Below are 11,468 nucleotides of genomic sequence, written 5' to 3'. Positions count from 1 at the left end.
ATTTGGTTAAAAATTATGTAATAATAAATTACTATTTATCGCATATATAGCTTGCTGTATATCTAATATAACACTGATTTATTCCTGAGCAATCTACTATTTTAATTGTGTTTGTCAGCCAACTGATTTATTATGATAATTTATATTTGTTTGCTGAAATTTAATAAAGTTCTCTTGTAGAATAAGTTCATATGTGGCATTCTCATTTATAATATCAGTTTTTATTTATTCATTAATTTTAGGAACTTCATGCTGATGCTTATGTACAATTGCCCCCCCCATTCATACATAATAGTAACTAAATGAATGAACACTATCAAAATTTGGCATGTTTTTTATCTATGATCTAAATGCATGTTTGCAAATTAAAAAAAATAAAACTACAATTTTTGCTTATGATGTGATGTGGAGGAAAATTGTAAAAGATATTACCATATCAGAGGTAAAAAGGGATATTGTATCACATACTAACTCATTATATATGGTGCAGTTATTATTATTATTACTACTGTAAAAAAAGATTTTATTTTGAATGATTAAAATTAATGTAAATATTTGTTTTTTCCATAGGATGTCACCGATACAGACTATTATGATAGCAGATCATCGACCTTACTGGAGACCTATCTTCAGGCCTCCTTATCATCCACTAATCTGGTCAGAATTATTTATTTTACTCTTATTTATTTTTATACATGAATGAAAAGAATATTATTAATAAACTATATACATCAAATTTTCAATGACTATGCTGTCAGCTATTTTGTTCTTGTTTTTCTAGGAGTTTCATATTAATTTAATTGTTCTTCCTAGTAGTTGCATAATAAAAGAAAATTCAACCTTAATTTCTGGTAAGATAATAATAAGCAATGGTCAGGAGAGTTTAATAGATCCTACTGACTAGACTAATGGCAAATAGAAAGAGAGAAGTTGTCTGCTACTAAATAATTCATGTGAAAGAGACAATACATGTTAATAACAGAGTAATACGGGTACTATATACAAATCCAGTTTCAGTTTTTTTTATTTTTTAGCCTGAGATTGACTGTTATTTACTTCATTTTAACTAGTTTTCAGGTTATGCCAATAAGCATTTTTTAACAATTATAAAATAACTGAATGAAAGTGATGCTGGTCATTTGCTTATTATACAAAATTATTATTTGAATTGTTAATAGATATAATAATCATTAACAGATACTGGGTTCAAATTTCAGTCAGGCATGGTGTTTTTCACCTACATAATGTATTAATAATCATAAAAAAAGAGGTTAGAAAAGGCCCGTTAGATGCTCGAGAAAGAATAGTAAATGCAGTTTTATTAATTTTTATTTTTACATTAAAAGTTCATAATTTTATGTTTATCTAAAATGTACAGGGATACATTAATTTTAAAATATAAACTTTTTGTAATGATAATCTGAAGCAAATTTTATAATAAAACTTTTCAAAAATTTACTTTGAAGCATATTGTTCTTATATGGTATCAACTTATGTAACTGCTAGTAGGTTTTTTTTTTTCTTTAAATTAGGCAGACAGGTAAGTAACATGCCAAATTTTAATTGTGCCTGTTCATTTGGTGTACTGTTATGGGTTTTTGAATGTTTATGTATTTATTAACATTCATATGTGTTAAGACATTTTTGTTAATGTCAGTGGATTTGTGATTTGTATCTATGAAACGGTAGCAAATATTGACAATATATTGACTGCAGAGGGCTTGTAAATGCTTATTGTAAATTATTTTTTAGTAAATCTTTGTTCTATTAGATTTATTTTAGTTTTATTATATATATTTCACGGGCAATGTGTGGTGACTGTGTTGTATAAGTAATGATTTGATTTGTTTATAATTCTGGTCTACATTTACCCAAATAATTTGTGAATTATTTTCTCTGAACATTGTTTATGTGTAATACATATGTAATTATATAATGCACACACATAAATGTGATGTATTTTTTTTAGTTTATTGTATTATTTCGTTTTAATTGTTTATTTAGTATTATATTAAATACAATAAATAAATTAATATGTAATACTACTAATAAATTTTATTAGTATATTATGTTGTATTATTATTATTAGTTTTTATTTCTATTTATATGTTGTTAAGGTCTGTTTTCATGGGTGTGTTAAATAGTCATTCAGCTGAAGAAAATTGAATCATGTTTCAAATACATTAAATACAGTACAGTGTAGCTAATCCAAACTAATTGGGACTGAGCCCTGTTCGGAATGCAAAATTTTCAGATTAACAGAAATTATTGCAGTAATGCAGTAGCAAGCAAAAAAATTAAATTCTGATGAAATGAGTTCACTAATGCGTGCATGCATACTGCACAAGGTCAGCGACAGAGCAGTGAGTCACTCATGTTCATATTTCTTTCTTTTTCCTGTTTAGCCTCTGGGAATTACCGTTCAGGTATTACTTTAGAGGATGAATGAGGATGACATATATGAGTGTAAATGAAGTGTAATCTTGTACAGTCTCAGCTTGACCATTCCTGAGATGTGTGGTTAATTGAAATCAAACCACTAAAGTACATTGGTATCCACGATCTAGTATTCAAATTCATATAAAAATAACTGGCTTTACTAGAACTTGAACACCGGAACACTCGAATTCGTCATATTATACTATACTGATACCAACATCATTTTATCACAAGATTTGACAGTTGTATGGCATTTTTTACGTAGTATTTTTTAAAATTATTTTTCCCTTGTTTTCCTCACAATATAAAACAAATTAGAAATACAGTACTGTACATAATACACACTTTTTAACACAGTACAGTATATGTATCGGCACATATGTTGGAGCAGGGACTGAAAGCCTATGTACTAGCATTTTGCATGCATTAACCTCTGTTACAAGCAAACTAAAATCATTGTCACTTACTATATGCCTTTTATGGTATGGTAATATATAAAAAACAGGTTTCATAAACTTGCTGTGGTGTAATTGTTGAGTTTTATTCTAAGTTATATATTGATATTGTGATCGAGGCCTACTTCCTGTTGTGTAGCAACTAATAATAGTAGAATAATACATGACTAATGTGCTATTTCTGAATTATTGTAAACACAACATGCAATTCTTAGAATTTCATTTATTTATTTTTAATCTACTCTAATTATTGGGCTGAGAAGAATCATGTCACACATCGCTTGTAATTATGTTCTAGAAGTGGTATTATAGAAACATTTATTGCGGTGTATATTTTACTTAATGAAGTGAATAGCAGCTGTTAGTGATTTATTTTTATTATTTGTTGTGTTGTTTTCATTTAATGCTTTGCCATAAATTCAGTAGTCATTTAAATTTTTAATATTTCAATACTGTTATTTTCTTTTAAAATGCCAAAGTTAGGAACAAAAGTACAATAGTTCATAGTCAGGCGAGGGAAAAAGGCTAGACAAATTCAACTGATAAATTTAGTAGTAAGAGACCAACCAATTCATGAAACAAGCCCACTAAAATATCTAGGGGTGTTACTGGATGAGAATGGTAAATTTACTAGCCACATCATTAATTGCTGCAAGAAGGCGGAAGGCATGGTAAAAGCATTGAACGCTTTATTAACGTCGCAAAGTGCACCAAGAGGGTCGAACAGGAAGGTAATAGTGTCAACAATAACATCGTCAATCTTATACGCAGCACTGGTATGGGGGACATCCTTACGCATGAACATTGGAGGAGAGTCAACATATATGCCACAGAAGTAATCAGGAGTAAAAATCAAGAGGAGCGGCGCCGGGGCTATTAGTGTAGGGACGGTAGGACAGCCCCAGAGGTGAGGGCTGGCATACCCAGGTGTGCCAGTGCCAATGATCCAGTAAAAGAGAAAAAACCCGGCGCTGTGTTTAGGGCAGATATGTCCCGACAAGGCGTCAAGAAAGAGCACAATAAAGACTCCTCAAAAGAGCTGACCGGCGAGCCGACCTACCATAAAGCCGGTAGGTGGGAAGGCTCGTTAATGTTACCAGACACTCCTCCGGGTGGAGTTGTACCCATCAGTCCGAACCGACCTAGAGGAGTAGAGGAAAAAAAACGCGAGGAAAATTGTATTCAATGTTTAAAATTTCTTTTTACGAAACAGTGCCGGAACTGGAATAGTGAGAAAACTGAAGTGCTGAATATGGTTGTTCATGCGACAAAAATATCAAAACGAAACGAACGGTCCAAAGAATTATAACAGAAGGGAAATCAAATGAAACTGAGAAGCGATCCGTGTTCGTTTCGCCGAGAAAGCGTGTAAATCGCCCTAATACTGTGTGCAATTCAGATTCTTTTGACACGGATACTTTGAGGCGTTTAATAAATACATCTTATGTAACCCAAAAATGCGTTCCTACTGTGAAGAAAATTATGCAAAAAGCCCACGAAAGTGAAATTAATTCAAAAGGCAGGAAAGATCTTTATGAGTTAAATAAGAAAGGAAATTATCACAAATCGATGGGTTCCGAAAAGTACACGAAATGGTTACAAGAGAAGTGTGTTCCCAACTTGCCATCTCGGTCGGTCATTTTATTAGATAACGCATCGTACGTATCACAACGTTCTGCTACAAAAGCAGTCAAATTCTAACTCTTTAAAAAGCGATATGATAAAATGGCTAGGCGAACAACGAATTAACTGGTCTCCTGCTATGACAAAAACTGAATTATATAATATTATAAAATTACACAAAGAAGATCAAAAGAAATTTCTAATAGATGACATTTTCGAAAATGATAGTCACGTTCTACGGTTGCCACCTTATCGCCCTGACTTAAATGCCATTGAAATGATTTGGATCAAGTGAAAGGGCAAGTAACTAAAATAAATACAACTTTTAACACGTCGGACGTTCTTAAGTTAGCTGAAGAGGAATTTTATACAATATCTGAAGCCGAGTTAAAGCAACATTTACGAGCATGTTGTCAACGTTGAAAAAAAATAAATTGAAGATGAACATGTATATGATGTGCACGTCAACAATTTTGTGATAAATGTGAATTCAGAATCGGACACGCGCTGTTTAGAATCTACCGACGTCAGCGACTTCAGAATTTACGAGCTACAGCAATAAAGTGAGTAAAAAAATAATTATGTAAAGTACTTTAAAATAATAATAATATTAATTGGGATTCTAAACTAGTTTTAATTAAATAGCATCGTATGCATTTTTGATTATTAATATCATCTATATTAAACTGACAATGTTTTCAGTCGGTCTAGTACCGTGCCAATTGTTTGCTGAATGCTAGCGGTTTTTTTGTCAACTTACGTGCCGAGAGTTGTACTCCTTTATTTCTACAGTAAAGTATATAAAATTATATGTACAGTATAACGAATGATTTAGAACAATTTGTACTGAAGTGAAACAATGTTGCCTTTTCTCTGAGAAATAACAGTTTGGCCTCTCAACTTATATTTTCCAACATATTACTACTCAGTTGTCTGCTATTATTGTGTCAGTTCGGACAAACCTTAGTGTCAAGTAAATTTGTACGTATTAGTAGCCTTTATTTTGAGTGTCGAACTTAATCTTTACGCGAGTACTGTACGAAGTGTATTTGTAACGTTTAGTGGTCGGTACAATGGCTAGCAAACGGAAGCATACTCCATGTAAATCCTGACCTCCCCCCCCCCCATAATAGGGGAAGACACCCTCCATGTGACGGTTTCGGTCGCAATGCCACCCCCTCCGTACCTAGCCTTAATGGGCTTTACCGGAGGTCAACTTTCAGCCTTGTAAGGTATCTCTCAAAAACTGTAATTAGGTATCTCTAAAAAACTGTAATTTTCCAGAGGCAGTTTTCCAGATGTTTGGTGGCGTTCCTCAAAGTTCTGTGCTGGGGCCAACCTTGTGGAACATTTTTTATGACACAGTCTTCAGACTGAATTATCCTGAAGGAGTTACTGCAATTGGCTATGCTGATGACATAGCAATCCTCGTTGAGGATAGGGATGTAGATAACTTAGAACGCAAAGCCAATCTGGCATTAGGAGTTATAGATGAATGGTTACAAAGAAGCCAACTACAGATAGCCCCAGGGAAGTCCAGTTGTATTGCCCTTTCCGGCAGAAGACCTATTAGAGGTTTAAATTTGAATATCAGAGGAGAGCCAATTGTGCAAGTCAATGAGGCAAAATATCTGGGAGTCATACTCGATAAAAATTTGAGATTTAGCAGACACATCGATATGATATGTAGTAGGGTCAATCCAATGGTCAAAGCTCTGAGAGGACTCTTCCAGAACCATGGAACACCAAAAATAGAAACTAGGAAATTAATAACTGCTGCAACAACATCAATGATATTATACGCGGTCCCGGTTTGGGGACATACAATTAGTATTAAACGGAATAAAGGAAAATTGAGAAGCGCGCATAGACTTGCACTGTTGAGGGTGGCCGCTAGTTACAGAACGGTGTCCTATGACGCGCTTTGCGTAATAACAGAGGTTCTACCAATAGACCTGCAGATTAAAAGCAGGATGCTTAGTTATGAGGGACTACCACAAGACGAAATAGCGGCTCAATTGGAGCAAGAATGGCAGTTGGAATGGTCACACTCAAGAGTCGGGGATTGGACTAGAAGACTAATCCCTGATATAGGTGTGACACTCCCATCGGTGTACTATTACCTACTAGATTACTCTTTAAAAACAAAACACCAATCCAAGTCTTTAACAAGACTGAATAGACAACTAGAAGGAACTGAAATCACTACTACCTACCCGAAATAGGAAAAAGCTGAGTTCAACACATAACGTTAGTGCAAAACATAACACGAAAACAAGAAAATAACAAAACATAAACCATAAGACAACACAAAAAAACAAAGCGTAGCATAAGGCAAATCCAAGTGGAACCCTAAACTTCTTCGGCAATCCTTTCGCTTTCCAAGTAAATAATAAAATTCTCAATGATCACCCACTCGGCCCGGTTCCTCCAATTTACACGGAGATCTAACGCCGACCTGATAATATCGAGCCATAATACGTAAAGAACATGATGGCATCGTCGAACCACATTGTGGACACATACTGGAGTCCATCAGCCGAGATGATCACAATCCCATAGTGGGATTATGGGATGATCACATTCCGCAGTCATCAGCCAGCCTCGGTGAGATTCCATTGATGCGAATGTCTCGGAAGACATTCCCATCAGTAAATTCCGCCCTGTCTTTAGCTTTCTCCAAAGGCATCGAACACCTGGTCATTACCACACCCATCACATGAAGTATGGCATCCTCAATATCCTTTCCAGGATGAAACCTGTATTGATTCTTTATCAATAAGCCTTGTGAGGTCAGCCTCTTGTTTATATGCAGGTACAGAACCTTTTCAAAGACCTTACCAGTAGTAACATCAAGGGCCTATACAACGAACTAACAGAGGGATCCTTGTCACCACTTTTAAACAACAATTTTACAATCCCCTTCTTCTAACACCCAGGGAAGTATCCTTCAAACAACTTAAAGATAAGCTAGTAATTTTGAATCGTTTAGAAAAAGGTAAGAGTCCAACAAAATTGTCTGTGGATTTCAGTGTAGGAAAAGCCACAATTAGTGATTGGAAAAAACTGTACAAAATTTTACAATTCTGTGCATCTTCTTAAAAAAGAAACTCTTGAAGGATGACATACATCAAGACCGTCACAGTATGAAAAGGTTGATGAAGCCCTCTTTCTGTGGTTATGTACAGGAGAGAGGAAAAGGCACATCCTTAAGTGAACCTCTTCTTCAAGAGAAGGCTATTTATCACAATAAATTGATAGATGGTGATGATTCATTTATGGCAAGCATAGGGTGGTTAGACAGGTGGAAGAAATGTCACGGGATTCTTCTGTGATATTTCACAGGGGAGCAGCTGTCAGCAGATCATACTGAGGCACAGGAATACCAGAGAGAGTTTGCTGACTTATTATTATGGGAAAAATATTCTCCTCAAGTCTACAATGCTGATGAAACTGGCTTGAACTTCAAGGCATTACCAACAAAAAGTGTAGCGTCTAAGAAAGCCTAGAGCCATGCTCCAGGCTTTAAAATGAGCAAGGAGTGTGTTACACTGATGGCTTGATAATGCTGTGGGAAATCACAAGCTATCTTTAATGATGATGAAAAATCTGCAAAGCCTCGAGCATTCAATATGAAGACTCTTCCAGCGTATTATAAGAACTAAAAGAAGGCTTGAATGGATAGAAATCATTTTAAGGAATGGTTTCAAAACCAGTTTTTTTCTTACAGTAAAATGTTTTAACAAAGAATGATTTACCAGTAAGAAATTCTGTTAATAGACAATGCTCCATCTTACTCTGAAGTGGGTGTACTAACTTGGGATGAAATCAAGGCAGTCTTCCTACCTCCTAACGTTTGTTATACCTTTATTACAACTTATGGATCAGGGTGTCTTGCAAACTTTAATCCTTGCATTTAGAAAAAAAATCCCGAAGGACCCTCATACAAGACGATACGAGTTCAGATCCTTTACTTCAAAAAATAAAACAAGTAAACATTAAGGATGTTGGTTACTGGGCAGCCAAATCATGGGATTTTGTCTCTGAGCAGTGCTTAAGAAAATCTTGGGAAAAAATGTGGCTGACTCTCAGCTTTGTAGAAAGTTCAAATCATAAAAATGAAGCACATCTACTTGAGCTTATACATGAAATTACCAGTTGTGAAGAAGCAGCTGATGATGATGTAAATAAATGGATGGCAGTGGATGGTGAAGGACCTGAAAATCTTTCAGATCAGGTGATTATAGAAACCGTTATTCAGCAAGACTCCAAGCAGCATGATGACAAGGCCAGCAGTGATATAGACCAGCTTGTGACACATGCACCGGTGGCAGTGGCCCTGGACCTCACCCTTTACTATGTTGCACAACATACTGAAGCTACATCTGCAGATCTTATGTTCATGAGGCAGTGATACAACAATGTGTCTTCCAGCAGATTTACTTCATTACACCAAAAGCAACTGACTGAATTTTGTGACTTGTAATAAATAATTTATGTTATACAGTTTCAACAAATTGTAAGTACAAGATAATATTTTTCACATTTAAAATTTTTTAATACTATACTGTATATATTTGTAATGTATAATTTTTTAGAACTTGTTTTGTTAACACGATATTTGGTATTAGTAATAAAACGCAGTGTTTTTTGTGAAGTAAATTAACTGTTAAAAATATAAAATTTACAGTTATTTAGCTAAAAATAAAAAAAAAATTCATATTAAAATTGTTCAAATTAGCTGAATTTTCGGATTGCATGTTTTGGATTAGCAGGACTCCACTGTGTATCATTTATTAGATTATGATAAAAACTGAATATGTTTCCACAAATCTTGGCCTTGACCCCATTATGATCATTGCTTCGTCTGTATAACTGCTGTTGGTGGGATAACGAAAGTTCAAACCTGACTTCTGACAAGAATATATCTGCATACATACAGTGATGCAACTTAATAAACTCAAATATTTACTTAATAAGATTTATAGTAAATGAAAACAAATTTTGTTTTATGATTTCTCTTTTTATGTATAATTATGTATGTAAATGTTTTTTCTAAATTAAATTCTTTTAAAAAATGTCTTAATTCCATTTAATTTAAGGTCATTTATAATCAAATTACATCAACAAACAACGGAAATGCAACCAAAAGATATGAAAAAAAAACGCAAAACGATCAGCCACGCAGAAATCGACCCTAATGTAAACCTTTTTGCTAAAAATAAACCTGTAATGGTAAAAAAAGACAATAGCTATCCTTCTTCAACCAGCAGTCAGGTGAGTTCACTGAAACTTTTTTTTAAAGAGTAAAGTAAATATATTTCTTAAAAATTTGATGAGTTTATAGATTTTACATCACAAGAATTGTTATTAATGATTTATTGTGATCATTTCAGGTTCCAAGCATTCAACAACATCCCATCCACTCAACAAAATATTATTCATTCCAGCCTTACGGCAGTAAACATAATAAGTGAATTGCAAGAAGATGGGGTAATTAATCAAATATATTTAAGAAACCTCAGTAATTCAAATAGGAAATATTAAAAGAATGTGAATTAATACAATTTAACATTTTGGGATTTTAATTACATGTCCAAATTTTTGTAGTTTTTTCAGTGTCTAAAAATTGCAATGAATTTATTTCAGTTTTTACATATGCTTTAGCAGTTGTTAAACAATAATTTAGTACAAAGTGTTTTTTATATTATTTTTATTATATATTTCTTTAAAACTCTGATTATTTCTATGGTTTTAAAGGAACACCACAGGCATCTAACAAATTATACATTGGAGTCAATTTATTAATTACCACTAGGTCAATTAAACTTGTTTTTTTAATGTTGATGAATCTATTTTTATATGAATACAGAATTTATTATGTTTATTCTTCCTTGATAAAATATAATTAAAAACCATTACTACTAACATTTTAAAAATAAAATAAGTTATCGAGCATTTTTTATAAAGTAAAAATTATTTTTAATATCAAACTAGAAAGTGTGATTCAGAACTGTATGGGAGAATGACTAAGATAAGTTAGTTAACTTTACAAATTAATTAAAATCTTCTATTATTTAAATTTGAATTACTGAAAATTCATTGTATTCAGTTATATGTTAAATTATTTAACAGCACTAATTTTCAATCCTTTAAGTGTTTAACTAAATATTGTTTTCTGTAACCTTTCTTGTAGATTGAAGTGCAGTCCCCATTCAAAGTTTCAAAACACTGGCAACTCAAAAGTTATTTAAATATCATGGAATTATTTTCATAATCTTTTATTGAAATCTATCAGTTGGCTGAAACTACATATCGATGTAGTATTTTGACTTCATCAATGGAATTCTGAGTAATCAGAATGTTAAAATAAGTGTTCTAAATTTAAATGCCAGGAAATTTCATTGCCTCTAATTTTCATTTTTTTTGCAAATATGTTCTAACCAACAAAATAATAGCAGATAATAATTTACTTAGAAAAATGAGTTTTCAAACAGAATTTTGATATTAATCAGGAAGCCCATGGTGTCGAATCACCATGCTCAGGACCAGGATTGACAAGATTAACAATGTTGACAAAAGAAAAATGTTGTTGAAAAGAAATTTTCATCATCTTTTTTATCCCAGCAAAAACTGTTGAACTTAATAAGTATTAAGTCACTAATAACATCATATCAAATTAGTAACAGATAATTTCTGTTTATGCATGCGATAACGTATCTGAGATAGATTACTACAATTACAGCTTCATATTGTAAAAACCTTAGAGAGTTTCATTGAGTCTTGTTCTGAGTTTCTGATTTACAATGAACTTTCCTGCAGTCTGTGGCTGAAGAGGTTCTGTAGCTGACACACTTCTTGACTTCCAAATTTTCTAGAATTTTTCTGTGTATTCAAATAAAACTACCTTAATGTTTTAAATCGTACATAAAATATAGATGTGAAGTATTA

At 33.0% G+C, this 11,468-nt stretch overlaps 1 protein-coding gene across 1 annotated transcript in view; it reads left to right on the top strand.

The window, feature by feature from the left end:
* Nucleotides 1-571: 571 nt before the first annotated feature.
* LOC142329181 (uncharacterized) overlaps nucleotides 572-11,468 on the top strand; it is a 14,165-nt gene continuing 3,268 nt past the window's right edge. The window contains exons 1-2 of the mRNA XM_075373574.1: nucleotides 572-657; nucleotides 9,914-10,010. Of these exons, the coding sequence (XP_075229689.1) occupies nucleotides 572-657; nucleotides 9,914-10,010 (183 nt within the window). The remainder of the gene's footprint in view (nucleotides 658-9,913; nucleotides 10,011-11,468) is intronic.

The sequence above is a fragment of the Lycorma delicatula genome, chromosome 8 (genome assembly GCF_047948215.1).
Source record: "Lycorma delicatula isolate Av1 chromosome 8, ASM4794821v1, whole genome shotgun sequence".
In the NCBI taxonomy this organism is placed as follows: Eukaryota; Metazoa; Arthropoda; class Insecta; order Hemiptera; family Fulgoridae; genus Lycorma; species Lycorma delicatula.
The sequence above is the reverse complement of the archived record's forward strand: the minus strand, read 5'-3'. Positions and strand labels throughout refer to the sequence as shown.